General features: G+C 41.0%; 4 protein-coding genes across 11 annotated transcripts; 1 reads left to right on the top strand and 3 right to left on the bottom strand.

The window, feature by feature from the left end:
- Window positions 1-95: 95 nt before the first annotated feature.
- Window positions 96-16395, bottom strand: LOC128260427 (putative cysteine proteinase CG12163). 2 transcript variants are annotated; one of them, XM_052993433.1, is made up of 6 exons: window positions 16081-16395; window positions 7532-7948; window positions 1758-1888; window positions 892-1632; window positions 648-829; window positions 96-586 (listed from the first exon to the last, which is right to left on the bottom strand). In XM_052993433.1, the coding sequence occupies exons 1-6, from the start codon at window positions 16186-16188 to the stop codon at window positions 321-323; spliced, it is 1845 nt and encodes a 614-aa protein (XP_052849393.1). In that variant the 5' UTR covers window positions 16189-16395; the 3' UTR covers window positions 96-320. The 2 variants fall into 2 exon arrangements, with proteins under 2 accessions (XP_052849393.1, XP_052849401.1); XM_052993441.1 differs by lacking the exon at window positions 7532-7948 and having other exon boundaries at window positions 16081-16392.
- Window positions 2695-3550, bottom strand: LOC128260536 (uncharacterized). 2 transcript variants are annotated; one of them, XM_052993633.1, is made up of 3 exons: window positions 3402-3550; window positions 3008-3346; window positions 2695-2931 (listed from the first exon to the last, which is right to left on the bottom strand). In XM_052993633.1, exon 2 carries the CDS (start codon window positions 3332-3334, stop codon window positions 3080-3082), a length of 255 nt encoding a protein of 84 aa, XP_052849593.1. In that variant the 5' UTR covers window positions 3335-3346; window positions 3402-3550; the 3' UTR covers window positions 2695-2931; window positions 3008-3079. The 2 variants fall into 2 exon arrangements, with proteins under 2 accessions (XP_052849593.1, XP_052849583.1); XM_052993623.1 differs by having other exon boundaries at window positions 2701-2882; window positions 2946-3346.
- Window positions 13929-19642, top strand: LOC128260440 (uncharacterized). 6 transcript variants are annotated; one of them, XM_052993470.1, is made up of 5 exons: window positions 13929-14918; window positions 17106-17293; window positions 17368-17607; window positions 18088-19138; window positions 19213-19642. In XM_052993470.1, exons 3-5 carry the CDS (start codon window positions 17394-17396, stop codon window positions 19640-19642), a joined length of 1695 nt encoding a protein of 564 aa, XP_052849430.1. In that variant the 5' UTR covers window positions 13929-14918; window positions 17106-17293; window positions 17368-17393. The 6 variants fall into 6 exon arrangements, with proteins under 6 accessions (XP_052849430.1, XP_052849423.1, XP_052849459.1 ...); XM_052993463.1 differs by having other exon boundaries at window positions 13929-14928; XM_052993499.1 differs by lacking the exon at window positions 17106-17293 and having other exon boundaries at window positions 13929-14928; window positions 17371-17607.
- Window positions 19643-19700: 58 nt separating this feature from the next.
- Window positions 19701-21837, bottom strand: LOC128260494 (enolase-phosphatase E1). Its single transcript, XM_052993559.1, has 3 exons — window positions 21331-21837; window positions 19918-20174; window positions 19701-19858 (listed from the first exon to the last, which is right to left on the bottom strand). The coding sequence occupies exons 1-3, from the start codon at window positions 21684-21686 to the stop codon at window positions 19701-19703; spliced, it is 771 nt and encodes a 256-aa protein (XP_052849519.1). The 5' UTR covers window positions 21687-21837.
- Window positions 21838-22137: the final 300 nt, after the last annotated feature.

Here is a 22137-nt window from a genome sequence, read left to right as displayed (position 1 = left end):
ACTTGTGCTAAATCATGACCCACTGTGCCACGACGACCAACTGTTGCTGTGACCAAGGCTGGCTGGCATCGATTGAACACCCGTATGTGAATATCTAAGATTTAGTTCTTGTACAATTTATTATTTCAATTTAAAGCAGAATATGTGAATGCAGACTTTTTCGTGAGATTACAGATGTCCGAAATGATTATACGGTTAGAAGAAGCTCTAAAAACTAACGGTTGAAGAACATTGAAACGGAATTGTACACAAAGTTGCTGTCTGAAGTATTAACCTAGATATAGTCGTATGTATGTATATTAGATGGACTCGAATCAAGCCTAGGCGAGCACAGCTGAAGTGGCCATCTCACTGACGCCGCAGGTGTTGTCACCGCGGTAGACGCGATAGTAGCCCTGCTCTCCCCAGCGCGGACCCCACGAGTTCTTCACGATCCAGTAGGGCAGGGTCTTGTGGAAGTTGGGGTAGTCGGAGACGCCATAGCCCACAACCAGCACTCCGTGGTCGAGGTTCTTCTTGGAGCACAGGGTCTTCCAGGGATGTGAGACGCCGCCGCGATAGAACTGCATAGCGTTGGCGTTGATGCCTACAAAGACCAATCGGTTAGTGTCGAGTCGATTTCCGGCGTAAACTGATCGTTGCCTTACCAATCGAGATGGGTCCATTGGTGAGCAGCCACTCCTGCATGGCGGTCTCGTTGCCTTTCGGCAGATCCACAAAACCGGAGACCTGAACGTGGGACAAGGTCTTGTTGAAGTGGCACTGATTCTTCTTCGCCTTGTAGGGATACTCGGCTTCGTACTCCAGGCCGCCAATGTCCTTGATGGCTCTGTGGGAGGAATATCAATTAAATGGTGGACTGAAAGAGGTCTCTCCCCCTTCGCAACTCACTTGTAGGCATTGTCCATGAGGCCACCGTTGCAGGCACTGTCCGTGGTATCACAGTCGAGCAGCTCCTGCTCGGAGAACTCCTTCAGCTCGCCGTTTTTCACGGCGTACAGGCCTTCGATGTTGCCCGTCACACTGAAGGCCCAGCACGAGCCACATGATCCCTGGTTCTTCACCTGGGTGACAGCATTCTTGTGCCGCCAGTCGAACTCCTTGGGCAGTTCACCGGAGTAGGCCGGCACCACAGCCGCAGATCCGCCAGTGGCCTTGGCCTCATCACGCTGCCACAGGCCCGTGCGTTCCTTGTACTCCGAGCTGGTCATGTCCGCGAACTCCGTGATGCCGTACTTTGCGCTACCCATCTCGTTGGCGTTCAGCTCCCCGATGGTCTTCATGTTCTGGCGGAAGATGCGCAGGCGCATCTGGCGTTCGGCGGTGCTCACGTAGCGGCGGCCAAACCGCACCTGGAACTTGTGGAACAGGTGCTCAACCTTGTCCAGCGCCCGGTGGCTGTGCTTTTTGTGCGTCTTCTTCTCGGCCCACTCCACGGATCGGCTGTGACGGGCCTGCACCACCGGCTGGTTGCGGCACTTGAAGGTGATTTCGTTATTCGCCAGCCAGGGTTGCGACCAGATCTCCACGATGCAACGGTGCTGGGAGTGCGACCCATCGATTAGGTCTGCATCGATGCGGGTCAAGGTGCCCGACACAACCCGCCGAGAAGCTGAGTAAACTTTCACTATTCTGAAAGGGAACAAACTAATTAGTCTATTATACTTAAATTCTTAAAAATCCAAGTGGATCTAGTCTTATAAGTCGTTCGTATCCAAACGATATGCAGTTATTTAAGTCCTAGTATTTTTTCTTACTTGTAATGTGGTCCCTCTCCGGCGGTAAGTTTGTCGAGGGACTCCTGAAGTTGCGCCTTTGCCGCCTCCTCATCATAAGGCTTATGCTCGCCCAGGGGAATGTCGTTCAAGCTGCGTCTGCTGCGAAGCACCTGCAACAATATTGATGTTTGAAAAAATAAAGTCAAGGGCTCGAAAAAAGAAAACGGCAGTTTTTAAAACAAGCGTTTTGGGTATTCATTTTACCCGTTATTCGTAGGGTTAATGGTTGAAAAGTATGGTAGAAGGATGCGTTTCCGAACCTCAAACGCCCACAAACCGCGAAAGTCTGTCATGTCTCTCTGTTAGACCTTAGCTTTTGGACTCTGTGGGCTTGTTTAAATCATATCTAGACGCAACATTTTTTTAAAATCGAGTTAATATTTTAGAAATTATAGAGTTATTAACTCCTCTGCCACCGCTCTGCCGCCACTCTGCCGCTGATTGACCGAGTCATCGCTGATGCAGAGAGACAGAAACGAAAACTTATGTTTGCTGAGTAACGGGTATCTCATAGTCGGAAGACTCCACTAAAGCGTTATTTCTTAATTTTAGTTTGTGTTTTTTTAGCCCTAACAAACTGTCACCGCAAAATCCAATCAAAATATCCTTGTTTTTAAATAATTGTATATTTACTTTATCTTTAATAATAAAATAATAAAGGCAAGCTACGAAATTTTGAGTAGGTACTTTTAAGACGGGACAAACGGCACTTTTTTTTATTGGGAACTTGGAATTAAATTGGTCAACTTGCAGGAAGTATGGACACCAATAGTTCTAGGTGCTAAATATTAAAAGTACGTTCAAAATACCAGCAGCAACACAATCTTACCGGAATTAACAATAAAAAATCCCATGTCGATAAATTTGGAAACATGTTTAATTTAGATATAATTTATTGTTACATTTTTAATTCTCAAAGATATACTTTAAAAGCGCAGTTTTAGAAAATGAAAATTTTTACATAAACCAGAACTTCGTTTTTTGGAAATATTTATCAATCAATTATGGACTTAAATTTTTTTTTATATAGTTTCCTTGGTCCTTCCAGGTAGAGTATCCGACTCCGATTCAGCGGGTACAGACTGAAATTTAGATAGTTTGTTTCTGTGGGAGAACCAACCACATTACATTTTCAAAAGAGAGAGCTCTCCTCCTATAAGAACCAACCTTGTTAAATTTTCTAACTACCTAAACGCGAACATCGAAGCACACCAAAACAGGCAACTAACCAACTAACTAAGGGATATGGCACGGGCAAAAGCGCGTCACCAGAACGGAAAACGGCAGCTAGGGATCAGGAATCAGAGGCCGCATTCAAAAGGCAGGATGTAGTCGTCGAGCATGCGTACACGGCGGAGCCCTCCTTGGGAGTCGACGCCCACCTCGCCGCCACTGGCTACCACCTGCTGCTCAACCTTGAGATCCTCCTCCTCCCTCAGCTCCACCTGATTGCGTTGCACCACCAACATGCAAGCTGCTGCAGCCGCCTCCTGGCGCAGCCAACCCGACATGATCCAAATACGGCGAATGCAGGTAGACAGCGCAAATTGCTTCATCGTGAAAAGATTCTACAACCGTATAGATTGAGTGAGATTTTGAACAAACAATTAACTTTGAACGCACCTTAAAAAAATATTAGAAAAAGTATTTAGTATTGCCGCTTCAGTTGGAGTTTACCGAGTGATATCAAGTGAAATTTGGAATAGGGCCCGAACGAAAGTGACAACTTTGGTCCAGACCTACTTGGACCTTTATTTATGTATTTTTTTCAATTGATTATTGACTTTAGATGTAATAATGTGTTACAAGCCATAAAGAGATTACATTTACAATTTTTCTGTTTTTCTCCAAACTTTAACTCTAAAGACGCTATACCAAATAGTTTTTCTTATATTTATTTTTATGTGAGTAAATAGTTAATAGTACTTCAAAATCATACTTAATCTATATTGTAATGGAATCATTTCTGTTTTTCTCTGATGATGATCAAAAAGGTGTTTTTGAACCTATGCCTATTGATTAAAAGCTTTTTGAAATTTATCCATAAGTCAATATTTATAATTTAAGTATAGTATTTGAAACATTTTTTAATTCAATGTTTTTAGTTTTTTGTGTTCAATTAGTAGAGCAAACAAATAGATTTCACTAAATTTGTGCAGTATTCTGAACCAAAAACGAACCCCAAAGCAATGTAAATCTCAAACGAAATCAGCCCTTTGTATGCAGTCTGAGAGTTCGTTAATCTTGTGCTAATTACGCAACACGGAAACACTTATCCATTACAAACAGACACGCAGCTGTCACCACATCAGACCTCCGACCCTAAAAAGATTGCAGATGCGAAGGGAGTTATGCGGGACTGGCACATAAATTACATACGAATGCAAATGGAACAAGGACATGTCTGAATTTACATTACCGAAATTGACAGAACGACACATACGCACTGGTACACGTGGCTGGAAGAGTTGCGGCAAGAAAACAAGAAGGCCCAAAGGCATCGCCTCACCAGTTGTGGAATAGGACAACAATAATACCGGCAGACACATGTGGCCCATAAACCATTCAATGCCGAACACAAAACCAATTAAACCAAACATTTTGGCTGGATATTCGTTTGCCGGCTGGCATCGATGATGGTGATATGTTGATGCCGTTGATGGGAGTTGGTTTCTGGGGATCTGGATCCGGAGCCGCAGCCCCAGCCAGGAGCCAAATGTCTGCTCCTGCTGACGCAGCCAGACATCTGACATGGCGAATGCGAGTGGGGACTGCAGGTGGAGTCACACTCAAAACATTTAATGGTCCACAAAGGCTCGAAAAGCACATTAAATGGGGAAAAACCTCTAAAATATTTTGTATTTGTATTTGGGGGTGGACTAGAAATCTGTGTACAGTAGCGCGAACGTCTATTTGAATCATAATAAATATGTTCTTTTATAAAGAAATTTTGGTTTTTATAATCTTGTTTCATAGAATATGGGAAATAACTGTGTGCTTATAAAAGTTATAGATAATCGAATTTCGGTTACGTCTAAAACTTTATGTATTTCAATTAAAGAGTTTATCCTAAAAGCCTTATATTTCTTAGAAAGGTGACAAAAAATACCTTTATGTATAAGGTTAAAAAATAAAACTAGTTTAACAATTTTCCCCTAATCTACATATAGTTAAAACAAGAGACTTAAACATTTTTATCATGTTTGACGTAGAACATATCATAACATAATTTTCTCAATGTAAATTTTACTGTGTTTTTAAATTGCATTGTTGCAGTGCTGATATGTTTCAGTAGGTTTAATCAAAGTCCGCCCAAATAACTACTTATTTATGGCGAAATAATAATTATTATAAGAGAAGTTTTACTATAAACGATTAGTTTGACATGTAAGTTAATAAGACTGAAGTGCAAGCTACAAATATTCAGGAGTAAATTGCATATCAAATTTAAAATGCAGTCAAACCATTTTTCGAGTGCAGGTCATCTAGCTACGACAACAATACCGATAGGAATGTAATGGCTACGACGTGTGTATAATTAAAAATACGGGGACACAAAAAGAATGAGCAGCCGAGTGGTGTTGTCGATGGGAGTCCCAGGTCATCCTTTTCGATGTGTGGTGCAGCCTGTGTCCGAACATGAATTCATTAAGCTGCCTGCCCGCCACTCCCTTTTTCAGCCCCGATTCTGCAACCCGGGCCTACTATTCAACTATCCAACTATCCAATCCAGCCCATCTCAACCCCTTCAATACCGCAACACCCAACTGGGAGCTGTTAATTTAAATGTGTATTTCAATAAGAATTATAACGTAAATGATGTTTCAACGACCCTGGGGCACAGTGGGTGGCCTCTCTGGAAAGGGAGGTGTGTGCAATGGTCCGTGAAATCCATTTGGATACATTGACAGTCGAGTGCTGAACTCGGCTCTATACTTTCTGACGGTTGGCGTAAATCAGCATTGCAACTGAATGGTTCTCATTTCCAAAGCACTTAATTAATTTATTCTGCGATGATTTTTTTAAGAGCTCATTAGGCAACTCATATGGACTGGAAGTAATATGGGGATAGGGATTTCCAATTGTTGAACATGTCCAAAACAGATTGAGTCAAATTATTACCATTGAAGTGTAATATATTCACTTCATCGCTTATGAAGTATGACTTTAAGCTTTTTTGAAATGGAGTTACAAAGGTTTAATTAAATATGTAAATGCAGCGTCATTATTGAAAAATAAATAATAATACAATTTGTCAATTTTGAAATCTTTATGACTAGAAGATAAAGGATTAAAAATCGGTATTCCTTTATTGGAGTTTTCAATAGACAAATTGTAATAGGTTATCAAAATTATTTTATTCACAGTAAGAATAACATAGTTTTGGTATGTTCCAAGTTATTGATTGAATATTTAATATTATAATTGTAATGCAAATATCAAAAACGTCCACCAATTGTTTGAACGAAAACAGAAATTGGTTCAACTATTTGATTTCAAAAGAATTGTACGTTATTTTAATGGCTAAGACATGGAAAGGCAATTTCTAAAGTAGCATCCCAACCATTGAAGTTGCAGATTCTGTCATTGATTATTTAACCTCTTATGCTCTCTGGGTTCAACCGGGCGGAAAATGCCCACCCCCGGAGACAAATCGCCTTCGACCCACTGTGCGTGGCACCACAGAGTCAACCGCTGTAAAAAGTAGAGCACGAGGATAATGAGAACACTTGGCTCGCACTCTCTGTGTGTTTCTGCTGCTGTCGACACCGTGGGCATTGCACGGCGAGGAGGAGGAGGGGAGTCTTACACCCCCACCCACTTAACCTCTCATATATAGCGGCACTTGGGATCCCCCAAGACATATAGACAGGCCCAGATGGCCCCTCCCCAGGTGCTGCGAACACGGCTAAGATACGGCCGGGTTAAACAGATTGCGGCCGTAATTTGAGAGCGGAAACTCATTTGATTATTAAGGTGAAATAAGTGTTTTGCGGGGGTGCCAAGCGAGGAATCCTCCAAACGAACCCTCCTCCTCCCTATCATCACCACATCCGCATCAGGTGAAAAGGCAAGCTTAAATAAATTCAATTAAATAACATTTTCCTTTTTTATTGTTCGCATTAAGGTGAGTATGTATTATATAAAGAGTATTTATGTGTAAAGGACAGAGACAGTGGGGGATGATGATTGGTGTGAGTGTGTGTGGGTGTGTGTTGGGATGATAATAAGGATATTCATGATGACGATGATGTTGGTAAAGTAGTAGTAGTAGTAGCCTCCACCTCAGGGTCCTTCTGCTCCGGAACGGGCTCCTCCTGCTGCTGCTGCTGCTCCTTCTCCTGGCTCTTTTCGAAATTATACGCACCCACCGATAGGAAATCGTCGAGCCAAAGTTTCTCATTATCGTTGAGCTCTGCGGCGACGGTGGTGGAGGTTAGACCCTCCTCTTCAACCTCCACCTGCCCCGCATTTTTTTCCTTTTCCGCCTCATCAATGCTTATTGCCGGGGCGGTCTCATTAATGGCCTCAGGTTGACTCAGCTTGGTTACCGTAATGGAAGCGGCTATGGCAACAGGAGCTGCGGAATCAGCAGGATAAGCGGCGGCAGCAGGAGCCGCAGGAGCGGACTTGGTCACACTGACCTTCCTTTTCATAGGGCCCAGGTTAGTCAGAATCTGGGACTCAAGATGGGCCATCTCTGCGTCGCTCAGCTCGTTCCTTTGACCGCCATTGAAGATGCTATTACTCACGTATTTCTCGTTGAGCAGTCGTGCCTTCTCCGCCGGATCGCCCGTCACCGAGTTCTCCGCCGAATCGCTGCAATTCGAGTTGACCAGCTCGCGATGTTTGTCACCCCATTGGGTGCGCAGCCAGGGTTTCTCCAGGATGACCAGCCGGCAGATGGTGTCCGCCTCCGCCGGTTGCTTCGCCTTCGTGTCAACCGCGTTCAGCAGGATCTCGTAGCGCACTCCGGCGGTAATCTCCCGGAAGGCATCGATGACATTCACAAAGTTCATCGACAGCGGCAAGAAGGTCATGGCTATGTTCTGAACGCCAATCAGGTTGGGCGACAGATACTCCCGCTCCCCGGGATTCAAGACATGGACCAGCTTGATCGGCGGCTCGGTCACCGCCTGGTCCGTAGTCGTTTCTGTAGTTGCCGCGCTCTATTGATTCGGATTTCGGGGATTTTACGGTTTGGGATGTTTGAGGATTGGTGTGTGTTGTGGGGAAAGACGAAACAGAAAGCAAAACACATATGAGGATACACACACATACAAAGAGATTTTGGTCGCCGACATTTGTGATCCGAATACCGGGTTATTGTGGTAGGCATGTGTGATGTTTGAATGAAGCAAGCAAAGCCGTGTGGTTATTGTGTAATTATGCGATACAGTGCAAATAACCTTAATCCACTTGACATACATGGTTAATGCCACAAATTATATTTGCCAGTGCGCTATTATGCTTTCCGGATTAAGCTAACAATTGTTAACAGTCAAATACAATTATTAAATCAATTGTGGTACATACAGGAAAGACAATTATGCTTTTATCACTTTATCTTAAATACATTAAAGTTTACTTTTATCGAGTTTTTAATTTATTTGAAAAGGTCTTAAATGATTATAAACTACTACTACTACAATTACAAAGATTGACTCATAGTGCGAAGAAAGTAAAAATAAATATTATATAAATGTATTATTTTTTAGAATGTCCGATTAAATTATTAAATTAAAAATTACACCCATGCACTGTGAATTGTGTGAGTAAGCATAAGTGGGTGTGGGCCATCACATTAGAAAGTCCCCTCCAAGCATGGGAGGATTTAGGGTTAATTATAAATGAATGCATTGCTAGGCATAATGTCCGCCCCTTAAAGGCTCAGTTACAGTCCGTTACACCACCCCCTTCATTCACCTGTTCACTGCCCACTGGTCCTAAAGCCTAATGAACTCCGCATAATTGCAGCTGCAATTGCGGTCAAACTGCGGCAACGGATCGGCACATCAGACGACCAATCAAGTCAATCACTGGCCAACGCTTGACTGGGCTTTTCAGGCCACAAAAACTAATTAACCGCCGTAACGAAACTGAAACGGAACGAAACGATGCGAACCACACCGAACCGGTCTGTGGAGCATTGCAGCAAATCCATCGATAAATGATGAGACACAAATGCAAAAAGCCGATGACAGACAGTCAGACAGTGGGACAGAGCGACGGATCGACAGACTACCGCAGACGGATTTTGCTGAATAATTTAAAAAATCGAAATCACAAAAAGGCAGCCAACTAGCTTTGAATTCATCCAGTATTGCTTCTGGTTGAGCACTTGAAAAAATCGAGTACTTATAAATTTATGAAATTATATTACAGGTTAAGTAATATTTTAAAGACATATCAAAGTCCCTGTGGAGTTTCCATTAGCTTTGCTAAACTTTAAGATAAAAAACAAAGAAAGTATCATGGTAAAGTACATATTGCAAAGGGAAATAAAAGAAATTTAGAATTCAATTTAAACTTGCAGTGTTGAGTGTTATTGTAGATTTTTTTGAAACATATCATTCGAGGATTCACACATTTTTGAACCATATCACAATCGAATTAAGCGCTGTTGTAAAACCCAATGATTTCCGGAGTGTATTTCTGCTATTGCTGCTGATGCATTGCAGTTGACAGCAACAGCAGCCGGCTGTATAAGCGGATGGGGTCAGCGTGTAGTTTGGGAGAATGGAATACTTGGCGTCTTGTTGACGTTTTGGTCGTTCATCCTCATTGCCGCTGACGTCGTGACAAAAAGCCGAAAAAATGCATAAAAACTTTTGACAGCGGTTGCGTCACTGCAAGCGACGTTGATGCCCGCCTGATGCTCAAGCTGATTATGTTGAGTGGGTGGTTCGAGGGCGTGGGGGAAAGATGGTGCCATGAAGCGATGGAGCTGCCGGAGCTTGTTTTTCAATTAAACTTTATGGCATTTTAAACAACATCGCAAGCCATACCAAAACACGATGATGGGTTTTTAAGTTCTTGGCAACGCGCACTGGGTAAGTTCAGCTCTGGTTGTGTTGTCCTGGTAACTGCTCGGCAAAATAGCAACCAATTTATGCAATACTCAGTCGGTCGTAAGCCTGTTGCCATCTTTTAATACACCCGCCTGCACTGAGCGTATCATGGAACTATTAGTAACTATGACTGCCATTACACAATTTGAGAGGCTTAGCAGTAAGGTCATTACAGAAAGTGTTCAAACTGCTTAATTGTGATTAAGATTTCTTAAATATGAAAAGTAGTGCTACATTTAATTTAATTAGATTTGGATTTAGATTTATGTAGCCTTTTCAAAATTACAAGTTTAAGATTACCATTAGCTTACTTTATTCAATTAAGTGATGTGCAACAAGAAATGAACTGCGTTATTGCAAAATAAACGCGAATAAAATCCAATGAACCGTGCGAAACGAAATTTTAAATCAATTTAATTTATGCAAAGAGGGACACATGAACAACTGTGTTTAATTCACCTCCCTCAATAATCTGCATATGTACCTAATGTGTGTACTTTAGCGTGCGTGTTTTTCGACACACTTTGCATCAATCAGGCAATTCCCTGATCTGTGCAAACACAACGCGCCAGCACCATAAGCTCCTGTTGTAGTCAGTGGCTTACTGAACTCTCGTACAAACACAAAATTTGCCAGTGTAAACGATTCGAGGGAAATATTAAACGAAACGCTTTCGAAAAGAGTTGGGTGTTGCGCATTAAGCCGTGCTCTGATGGCAGTGTTGAAAAACTTTAATTGAATCATCGCAAACATCAACGAGCAAACGTTGCGTCACAGTAGCAGCGCAGTCGCTGCAAATTGGCAATTTGGCTTGTGTTGTTTTTAATTAAAGTTTAATTAAAGCGATTGGCCCGCTCAGTGTGCATATAAATGCAACGCCAACATCATCATCGCGGCGAGATTCTGTCATTGGTGACTTAATTTTTCCACGCAGCCCATTAACATTTTGAAATCCACTTACGCACGACCGGCTCTATGAATCCCAAGCTCCCATCCCCAACCCGCCTATGGGTCGAGAAACCGGTATACTACTAAAATCTGTCAGGGGTTTGTGTGCTGAATCCGAATCTGAGTCGAAATCTGAGTATCTGTGTTGTGCAACACACTTGAGTCCAAGGTGAAGATGCCACACTTTTTGGCTTTGATGAGGCGCGCACGTTTTTGGGCGTGTTTTAGGTGTTAATAAAGACATTGACCTTGGCAGGGGGCTTTCTTTAGGCATATGCCTTTTTTGGGTTAGCACATTTACATAATCTGGAAGCTTAGTATGTATTGGATGCAGTTGTGCCATAGCATTACTTTTGTCTTCACTTGCATTTGCGTTTGTAAAATACATTTATAAGTTTTAAGTGGTTAATAATTATTTTTCCGGTTTAACGGCATATTTTTTTTTGTAGCCTGTACAAATGTCGGTAATAAAAGAACATATGTACGTATAAATAGATAAAATAACACGAAATAAATGCAAATATGCATCTAAAATAAAATATTCAAGGGGTAAATAGTGTTACCATTTAGGTAACACTTCGTTTATTCTTTGTTAAGTTTTATTTTCAACAAATAAAAATGATTAATGGTCTCTTCTGACATATATATCTAAATATCCTTCATTTAATTAGTCCCTGATTATATTTATGTTCATGTTCATAAATTATAATTTTTTCAACACGTTTTGGTACCGAAAGTCTTCCTTGCGTGTAAGCTATTTTCATTCATCTCCACTTCGACTTAAATTGATTTATTCTGTCTCGACATCAACTTATTTGTGGTTTCAATTGTGTCTTCACAATGGTTGCCACAGTGAAGCGTGTAGTTTATTTGCTGATTTGAGAATTCCATATCTTGCACTAACTAATAACCGAATTTGGAATTTTAAATTCCGACCACGCTTCACGCAAGCATCTTTGGAATGATATTGGCTTTGTTCGCTGCTATCTCCTATCTACCATCAGGACACCTGCAGATTCACTCCACCATCCCATCCGCCCCTTGCTGGCAAGATGGCATGGCAACCCAACCCACAGCCAATAGATAGTCCCCTGACCTCCGACCCCCACCACTCATAGTTTTAAGCTTATGCATTAACCATCGCAATCCGAGTTGTCCCACCCCCTCACAATTGCACAGTGCTGACAGAAACTGAGAGCCAAAACCAGCTAAATATTTAATCACAATGTTTGATATAAATACATAAGATTAATTTTTACGAGCAAATGTAATATTTATAATATATGTCTCATAATAAAAGTTCATAAATCAAATAAATTAAATACAAAATCTAAATTCGAGTTTATAAGCAGGTTTCCGCATTCAAAATCTTTTGTTTGGGGCATGTAGAGACAATAGAAACTCGTTACAGTCACTGAAACAAGTTTTACAGAATCTCTGGCTTCAATCTTATTTACATATTTCTTATTAAAATGATTGATTATAAACACTTTTTTGACTTAATTAATACATATAATGAAATCAGTAAAATAATTGCTCTTTTTTACTGACAATCAATTAATAAAGCCCAAAACTGAATATTTTTCAAGAACCCTGACCTATGTATCGATAATGTAGCTAATATAGCAGCACTCAAGTTGCCTGCTTAAATTTCCAATCAGACAATGGAGACACGCACGCTCACATGCCGCATTCCCTGGCATTTACCCACAGATTGGCCCCCTTTTGGCCAAGCTCATTATAAACTTTGCCTTCACAGCTCCCTTGGGTGCTAATTTGCGCCCTCTGTGCGAATATGGGGTACTGGCATCGGAACTGGAGTGTGATGGTGGGGGTGATTGGGTCTCGTTGTCTTGGGCTGGCCAAACCATTTAGTGGATCCAATGCCGTAATTTCCTTTGGCATTTCTATTAGGCGGCAAATCATGCTCAAAATTATACAAAGGACGCCCAGACAAATGGATGGATCGATGGATAGAGTCCTCGGTGGGCGGAGTCAGCAAATTGAGGGGCTGATTTGCATAAAGCGAAAAGCGAGAAAGAATACTCGCATTTGACAACCGCCGACAATTTGCTGGCAGACACATCGATAGATTCGTCCATCGCATTTTTTTGTTTTCGTGGTTTCTGAATCATCCGATTTGATTTCCTAAATGACAGCCAAAAACCCCTCCGACCACTCCAGTCCGCTGACAGAGATTTGTGAGACAATAGTGGCCCATAAGTTGGCAGCAAGTTTTCTGCGAGTCTCGCCGCTGACTTGACTGAATGAATATGTATATTAGACTCGGATATTATACTCGTGTGTACCCATAAATATTTGCGCAAATGTGTTTGGTATGTCTGACTATATCCGCGCACACAGTTCCGCAATAATATTCATTTATGCAAATTTTTCCATGCATTCTTTCTAGTCTCTGTGCGTGCGTTTCTGTGCTTCTTTTCCCTTTTGTTTTTACCCCTTGATTTTAACATATCAAAGTGTATTCAGTTAATGTAGAAATTAAATGCCTGTATTTATTACCATTAATATGTCATTTTACCCCTTGATTTTAACACATCAGTGTGAATTCAGTTAATGTAGAAATTAAATGCCTATATTTAAGTTTAATGTAAAGAACGTTTAAGACTGATGTTGATATATAAATCTGCGACATATTACCATATATTTATTGCCGATCTAATGTTGGCATTCAATCAATTAACCAAACATGGAGATACACTTTTTAAAGCATCAATTAACTCTCTTTTCATATTCATTTTATGACTTTAGGAAATATAGTTCAGTAATAGGTATCATTATGACGACTCTTCCGAAATCAGCATGCTAACACTATTTATTTAAACTTATTTTTACTTCCGTTGAGGCATGCGTCAAATTAAAATTCAAAATTGAAATGCGACGCGGTAAATAATTTAAGGGCCCAGACTTTTGCACTGTGGCTTTAACTCGTTGAACCCTTTTTACGTTATATTTAATTATTTGCATAAACAAATATTTTCGTTTGTCGGAATATGATGAATGCTGTGCTATTTTTTTCTGATTCTCGTTTTTGCCCTGATGCCTGCCGGCAATTTAATTGATATTGATGACGCTGCTCCAAATGGCATCACCCCAAAGTCCAGTCAGGTTTTCTCCGAGGGGAAAGGAGCGTAGCAGGCGGTGCTCTCTGTCATTAATCTGGCACATTACTTTGTGGCATTGGGGTGGGCGAGAGGGCCTTCAGGAGTACCACAAACAGAAAATTTAATTTATTTAAATTGAAATCTGTTCCCCTTCTGAATCATGGAGCAGTTAATCACAATCAGTTCAGGTTCTCGCAGTGGTGTGCACATAAATTTTCAAAGATTTCTCGGAATTATTTATTTAAGTTGATATTATCAATTATGGGTTGAATGCTGACAAATTGCGTCAATTTTATTCTACACACTTAGAAGTCTATTGGCTTTGAGGAACTCTTTGCAGTATCTTCTTTGCCTATTAAATAAACACTGATTTAAAAAATTAACGGACAACAAATTGCGTCACGAAACCCCAGACATCGTTTACAATTATTATCAAATAACGTATATAATACAAAAGGATAAAATCATTACAACAAATAAAGGAACCTGACAGAAAAATATATCCTATGTATAGGGGTTATATAGAGTTCACTTTTCCAAACCTTTTTTTTTTTGTATCACATTAATAAACGTTTTAAGGTTAATCAATGTTTATATCTAAGGTAAGCACAGGAACTGCGATCGATTTCGCTAAGAACCAAACTTAAAACCGTAAAATTAAAAAAATATTCCTTAATGAATGTGTTGACTTGTTCATCATGAAAACCGTGTTGACTTAGTAATTGTAAATGCAAACAGAAAACACTTATACTACCTAGCGACATTACTAGACTAAGTTAAAAGTCTATTGTTCGAGCAAGATGCTCATCGCTTTCCATATAAATTGGTTTACGTAAACAATTTGCTGACAGAAAATCTGTGAACTAAGTGGGCACTTGTTCACCGCGTTCTAGCGCTTAAAACAGCGTAAATACGTCTCCGAGTTTCCGAGTTTGCAATTTTGATTCTTTAAATAAAACCGAGCGTACTGATTAAATATTAGGAAGTGAACATTGGTATTTATTGGTAAAAACTTTTTCTACACCTTTTAAAGGAAAATGGCAATTTTGGGGTTGAATGCTAGCAAGAGGGATGAATTCACCCTTAAAGACTTATTTCTTTTCTTTGCCCATAATTTTTAATAGGGTAACTTGCTAACAAACATTTGATTTGAAGTGTAAATTTCTACAAATAGGAGGTGCCATGGGGTTAGTTCAATTCCATTAGAGGTCGTGAATTTCTCTTCACAAATTTAAATTCCGGGTCTGATTGTTTGAAAATGCACTTAAAAGGCAGAAATTAAAACGCAATTCCAGCGCACAAAGCAATTTTAAACGGATTAGTGGGGCCAATTAAAATAGCCCGATAAGAAGCAGTTGCAAAAACAGCGTAGTCTGGGGATCAATGGGTTTCCATCGGCCAACGAGATAAGCAAACAGCTGACGCGTCGCAGAATAAACAAAGAACCAAACAGGCGTAGAAATAGAGCACTAGATAGAAGCCGGAAAAATAAAGGTTTTCAGGGGAACACAGAGAAAATCTTTTCATACATTCAGACATTCTATTTTGGATCAGATAACAACAAACAATATCGAGTTAAAGTTAACGTACAATTTAATTTAATAAAAATTATACTTAAGTTACAAATGTAAGATTCATTGTGCTGCGTTGGTATTTAAGCAATGATTCTAGTTACCAAAAGCGAAAGCTCTTTACTCTATTATAATTTTAATTCACCAAATAAGGAATTTGTCTTGATTGGACTTAGTTTTAATTGGCATTATAGTGGAAGTCAACGTTTTCATAACCCATTGTTATCTTTTGCGATGGAAGTTGGACAGTGTGCTCATATACAAATATATCTATTTGAGCTGCTTTTTTTCTGTGTACTTTAAAGAAGAACAAACAATGGGTCATCAGCCAATATGGCGAACGTGTGTGGGTATGGGTGTATGTAGGTATGCAGGTGTACATGGGAGTGTGTGGGGCAAGCGGGGTGAGAGAGTGGCAGTTAACTGTAAAATTGCATATTTTCCGCTTAAAAGCGAACCGTTATCCCTGCCCCCAAGCTTTAGTCACTTTGAAGGGGATTACGTTGTGTTTTGGGTCTCGCGAAAGCGTTAGATGTCGAAATAGTCGCGTTGCTGAATCATAACAAAACAACACACGCACACTCACCTCCGCATCTCCCTGTTCCTGTCCCGCTCGCTCCTCCGTGAGTTCCTCGCCAGCTGCTTGGCCCAAAAGCAATACAAGCGCAACTGTTGCTGCCGCCAACAGCCTCATTTTTGTGGATGAGTGATTTTCTTTATGGGGCTTCTGCTTTCTCCGCCAAAAAGTTCGTCGGTTTTCGATGTGTTCGTTTAAAAATGAGATTTTCACAAAACGCGCACAGGTGAAATCGAATGTTTTTACGTTGCGCTGGCGAAATACGCCGCTTCGCTGTTTGGTGGTCTTTGTTTTCCGCGAGCTAAGCTAGAGCTGGTACAAAATCGATGTTTCCTTCAGGCTATCGATGTCTTTAGAAGTTCGGCTACATCGATGTTTTCCCTGCAGTCATCGATTATCTCAGTGAACTAATAGCTGGATTCCACTGTCACATATTTTCACATTCTGGTATACAGGTTTAGAATTTGAAATTATTGCGACAGCGAGTTTATATGCACAAAATGTGTGGCACTTCTTTCCATATTGGGTTGGTATTGTATTTCAGGAGGGAAATTAGGTTATTTTAATTTTTATGAGTCCCATTTAAAAAATATAAAAAATCTAATACTTTTAAAGTATAAACGTGTTGCCTTTGCAACGGGAACTCTGAGCAGAAAAAAAATCCAACTACACCCAAAGGACTATTTTAGCTTTTGATGTTTTTCTACTTATCTTTTGTTAACTAATTCAGCTACACAGAAGTGCTTACCACATCGAAGATCCTTAACTTTGACATGAGTTTAGTGTGGCATAGTCGGCTTTTGAACTGTATTTCACATTTAAACAGACTTGAGCTTGTGTTAAGCCGCTTTTTTTTCAATCGTTCAAAAAATGAACCGATTTTTTTCATCAAGTGTTTCTGTTAAAGGTTTAACGGCATGAACACCAATCTCTTTTATTTTTGTTTCTTACCTTTATACGGCCGTGAAGCTATCCTGCAACAAGTTTAATTTCCACTATTTCATAATAATAATTTTTTTATCGGCCATATAAAGGGTTTAAATCGTTTGGCATCAATTTGTTCAAAGTAAGGGTATTAAACTTTTCTGAAACTGAATCGAGATTATATCAAACCCATGCGTCTGCGCGGACGAAGTGCATCCGAAACCAGGACAGCTAATCGGTGCGTGACCTGGCGAATGGTGTGCCCAAAACGGAAGTGCACAAAAACAAACAGTGCCAGGTAACCGCTGGCAACAACTCCAGGTTGTGCTTGGTATTGATAAAGCGCGTTTGCAACAATTATCTATTTTCCAGCAGGCTAGACTTCCGCTTTTCGCAGCATGAGCTCGCACTATCTCAACTCCTGTGTGAAAGTGCCCATCGATCCGTGCAACAACTGTCCGGCTCCAGTGTACAATCGCCCCAAACTCGGTTCTTTCGGTGGCAAGAAGGCACCGGGCTCGGCTCCCATTGAATCACCGGAGGAGGAGACACCTGCGTGGAGCAGCCAAATGGGTGTCAGGTCGCTGGCCAAGTTCTACGACAGTATACCTGGTAAGTTTGCTGTTGGGAGCCAAGACTTGTCAGAGGAAAAAGGTTACTTTTTTAATATTGGTAGTAAATTAGGTGGAGGCTCTGTGGAATGGTAATGCTACTCAAGCTTTTTTTTGATTTATATACATTATTATTAAATTTACAGGGTTTATCTTAAGCTGAAGAGCTCATAGTGTTCTGAGAAGTTTATTATACCCGCTACCAGTAAAGTAAAATGGTGTATTGTATTCTTAAAAAAGTATATAACAGAGGGAGCGTTAAATTAAGCTAAGTTTATTTAAAGATTTGACAACATCCACTTGATCGGCTGTTGATCCAGATTAAGAATATATGTATACACTTTATAGGGTCGGAAACGCTTTTTTCTACTTGTTACAAACTTTTCAACGAATACAGTATACCCTTTTACTCCACGACTGAGGGGTATGCAATAGCTGAAAATGATCATTTTTACCATCTCTTTTTCCTTGGGTTTTCCAGACTACTGTGATGTTAAGCACCTGCACCAGGCGGAGTTCTACTCCACGCTGGAGAGTCTGCGAAGCACGAGCCGTGAACTGCGAGATCAGCCAGCTGCAGCTCCAACTCGAGAACGTTGTGCTAGTGCCAGCAGTAGTTATTTGGGTCATGGAAAGTCGAAAAAGCGGTCGTCCAAAGGGAAAAAGATAAAAAAGCGTCCTTTGGTGCTGGACCCTGTTCCTCCGCCACCGCCACCAATATTAATGATCCCTGAGCACCAAGATAAATGCGTCAGTTCCACAGTGGTCCATACTTCAAAATCCAGTTGCCTTAGCGAGGAGTACGACAAATGCCTCAGAGATTTGAGCCGCCTGAAGAGCTTCAAGGAGGACTTTGCCGTAGAGGTGGCAGATTTCAAGAAGTCCCTTAAAAGTTTCGAGGCGGAGTTCCGTAGGCCAAAGTCTATCAGCAGCAATGCGACCCAAACGCAGACTCATAGCCAGAGCCAGACGCACAACCGCTGCCAGCCGACAGTTAATCCCGGCCAGCACACGGCAGAACGGGCCAAGTGCCGAAGGGAAATGCTGCGCAGGTGCTTCAGCGTCAATGATCTTCAGGCAAGCGCCTCAGAGCCAAATCCAAAGCCTTCCAAACTCGCTCATCCTAAACTGAGCAACTATTTCCCTTGCCGCAAGGATGAGGAAGTTCCCAAGATGAAGATCCAATCGCCCACCGCCTCCTCGAAGCGTAGCAGTAGTGCATCCACCACAGGAAGGGGTCGAGGAAGACGCGGCAGGGGAAGGAAACCGAAACCTGGGCCAATTCCAAAGGAAGAGAAGTCGCTGCCACCGCTGAGCATCTTTGATTTGACAGAGGAACCGCTACAGAGACGAACGCCGAGTGTGTCACCATTGCACCCGGTCTCGCGTCCAAATCTGGCGGCCACCTTGAGGGCTGAAGTTTCCCGGAAAAAGGTTAAGGAGCTGAAAAACAATTGCACTTATCATGATCCCCGTCCGCAATTCGATTGGGAGGTGCGAAAGACGCCTGCTTGGAAGTCGCTCTCCTTGAAGTGAGTATTGCTAAGTCGCTGGATACATCTTATCATTAATTAATATCCCAATAATAATTGTTTAATTCGTTCAGCGAATCCCACAAAGCTTTGTTGTCCATCCGTCTGGCCACCCGAAAGGCGGAACAAGCTTTCCAAGAGCGCCAGTACGAACTGCATATGGAAATGATGCGGCAGCGAGTAAAATCCGCTCCACTCCTTCTCGAGGGACCCACCTTCTGGGGCCCAGAGGTGGGCAAGTTGACCCACACCTGCCGGAGCGAGGAAATGCGCCATTCCTGCGAGGGCAGCCGGCAGCGAAGGAAGAAAAAGTCCGAATGCCCTGCGCAGGATGCGGACGCCAAGCTGCAGCAGCTGCGCAAGATCTACGGCTCGGAGAAGTCCTGTTCGAGGCAGTCCCAAAGGAGCAAGCGGTCCGGAAGAAGAGCACAGGGACTTACCACGGAAACGCCCAGTCACGACAGCGGCGACGACCTGTGCAGCGTAGACCGGGCTTTCCTCTAGAGAATCACTTAATTTCCAAGCACCTAGTCACAATATATGTATACTTTTTTGGATTGACCTACGCCAGCGGTTTATTTTCTGGCAGTTTTAGGTTTTGAAGTGGTTTAAAGTCCGTAATCACCTCGAAGCTGCTTTTTTGATCATCTGTCAAGGCGGCGTTTCCAGGTCGCTGAAGGATAATGGCTTGCAATCCTGCAGAGCGAGCAGCTGCGGCTTCTAAAACGCGTTACAACAGGATTAGCAATTGAATGACAAGGCATTGAACAATCCATTACCCCCTGGAATATCCGTGAGAAAGAGTATATGCTGCGGATCCTCTGCCAACGCTTTGGCTATGTTTTCGTACGATTGCTGTTCCTGTTTGTGGCCCACATGGGTGTCAAAGTGGGCACTGAGGTAGGTTTCCAGGTTTCCGGCTATGCTATTTCCAAAGATTAGCTTTTGGGCAGCCACGCTGCCGCTGGAGTAGACACCAATTCGGAGACCAGCAGCACACCAGGCCTGAAACGCTGCGGGGACATCTTCAAAGACACTTAAAAAAGAACAAGGCCATTTAATTATTAAGGAAACCGAAAAAAGACATAACTATAAACAATAATTCAATAAACAAAATCAAGTTGTTGAGGACAAAGTTTTACAAATTTAAAAGTAGACAATTTAAACAATTTAAATTAATAATTATTTTTTTTTATTGAATTTAATGAGTTTTTTAACGATTTATATGTTTCTCTGTCCGTGCCAAAACTGACATATCGGCAACATTTATATACAAAAAAAAAAACCTTTTAACGCTCACTTTGATTTTATTTTGTTTCAAGGATTGACAACGACCAATGCCGCCTCTCAATTCGCAAACATCTGCAATGACTTAGATACGAGTCAAAGAAATAATGTTTAAATTATTGTTGAATTGAATAAAAGTTATAATTTAATTTTTTCATTGCAATTAACCTTTACTAATAATTCAGTGTTATTGTTTTAGTTTTGATGAGCTTTATAATTAAAATAAGTGTGATCATAAGAAAGATATTTTGACGTGGTAAACAATTTACATTTCCTTACCTCCAGTTTAAAATGTTGTTTAATTTTAGGTCTAAATTTTGTATTTAAAATAAAATTTATTTCTATAATAACAAGAAAGATATAAAACTTCCGCAAGGTTAAAGGACAAGGGTATATAACCATGCAGAATATTTAAAAGAGATTATAATATCTAGGAGTTTTTTTGTAAAAATTGAAAATCAAAGAAGTTATAACTTGTTTCATTTATTTCGTTTTTTCCTATAGGAGCCTTATGATATAGTCATCCGATCCAGCCTATTCCGACCTATATACTACTTATACTACCTCCAATAAGTATAAGTTCCACCCATTCCATCATCCTAGTTTGCGAAAAAAAAAACGGACAGAATGACGGACAGTTGGACATGGATAGACTTTCCTGGTGATGCTGATCGAGAATATATTTATATGGGATCGGAACCGACTTTTCTGACTAAAATTATTATACCCTCAGCACGAATGTATAAACAGTTGTTTCTAATTTACTAAAAACAAAATAGTTTTTTGCTTACTCGAACTTTAAGCGTTTTTGACAATGTTTTTATTCAAAATTTCATAGATAAGAAATTTAGGTTATGTATGAGATAGGGAAAAAATATTGTACTTTGGCTCGAGGTAATACTTACTGGCCCTTAAGCTGTCCATCACCATAACCCTGAGCCCAAATTAGTCCCTGGAGCGTTTTCATCGGAGTGACCTTCAGATCTTTGTCGATTAGGTAGCGCACAAAGCCGGTTATGAGTTTCACATCCACGCTTGCAGGAAGAGCACATAATGTGTTTTTGTAATCCGAGAACTGGGGCACCTGTTGCAGATCCTGGACAATTTGATTGGTATCATCTCCTCCCCATGAATCCCTTAGAAACTTCTCCACATTGTTCTTGGCGTACGGAAAGAGAACATCGTGCACGAAACTGATCGATGTGGTGGTACCCTCGATGTCCACTAGCACCACTTTGGCCACACGTTCACTCGACGTCATCGCGCTTATCAGTGGAATATTGTAATATGGCGAATTTAATGTTTTTCCGACGGCTCAGCATCTGTTTATGGTCTGATAGTAGAGATGGCACTGCGAGTGACCGGCTATCGGTTGGTAATGACCAATGAAGATAGCTAATAAAAAGCTAGATTTTAACTAATGCGGACTTCTCACAGCTGCTTACAAAAATTGTTTCGACCTTTTCACACAAAAGCAGCCAAAGCAGTTGAAAACCCTACGAGAAGTTAACAATAAAATAGAGAAGAACTGAAAATAACATCAGAGATGTTAAAAAAAAAACTATGCTGAAGGGAAATGGTATCTACTAAACTGCCATCAGTTGGATCGGTTTGGACCCAAGGACTGTTTATTTTCTTTAACATGATGATGTTTCAAGTTCAAATGATAGCAAAAGTCCTATCTATTTCTAATAAATGAACTTTTTAGAAAG

Source organism: Drosophila gunungcola, chromosome 3R (genome assembly GCF_025200985.1).
Source record: "Drosophila gunungcola strain Sukarami chromosome 3R, Dgunungcola_SK_2, whole genome shotgun sequence".
Taxonomy (NCBI): Eukaryota; Metazoa; Arthropoda; class Insecta; order Diptera; family Drosophilidae; genus Drosophila; species Drosophila gunungcola.
Note: the sequence above shows the minus strand (reverse complement) of the source record. Positions and strands in the feature narration are given on the sequence as shown.

Coding starts and splice junctions, on each gene's coding strand:
- LOC128260536 (XM_052993633.1), bottom strand. CDS start 3,334: ATGAAGCAATTTGCGCTGTCTACCTGCATTCGCCGTATTTGGATCATG.
- LOC128260494 (XM_052993559.1), bottom strand. CDS start 21,686: ATGACGTCGAGTGAACGTGTGGCCAAAGTGGTGCTAGTGGACATCGAG. Junction 20,175..21,330: donor GATGGACAGCTTAAGGGCCA/GTAAGTATTACC, acceptor TTCTTTTTTAAG/TGTCTTTGAAGATGTCCCCG. Junction 19,859..19,917: donor TCTCACGGATATTCCAGGGG/GTAATGGATTGT, acceptor AACGCGTTTTAG/AAGCCGCAGCTGCTCGCTCT.
- LOC128260440 (XM_052993470.1), top strand. CDS start 17,394: ATGAGCTCGCACTATCTCAACTCCTGTGTGAAAGTGCCCATCGATCCG. Junction 17,608..18,087: donor GTTCTACGACAGTATACCTG/GTAAGTTTGCTG, acceptor TGGGTTTTCCAG/ACTACTGTGATGTTAAGCAC. Junction 19,139..19,212: donor TGGAAGTCGCTCTCCTTGAA/GTGAGTATTGCT, acceptor TAATTCGTTCAG/CGAATCCCACAAAGCTTTGT.
- LOC128260427 (XM_052993433.1), bottom strand. CDS start 16,188: ATGAGGCTGTTGGCGGCAGCAACAGTTGCGCTTGTATTGCTTTTGGGC. Junction 7,949..16,080: donor AGGAACAGGGAGATGCGGAG/GTGAGTGTGCGT, acceptor CCGAATCAATAG/AGCGCGGCAACTACAGAAAC. Junction 1,633..1,757: donor GGAGAGGGACCACATTACAA/GTAAGAAAAAAT, acceptor GTTCCCTTTCAG/AATAGTGAAAGTTTACTCAG.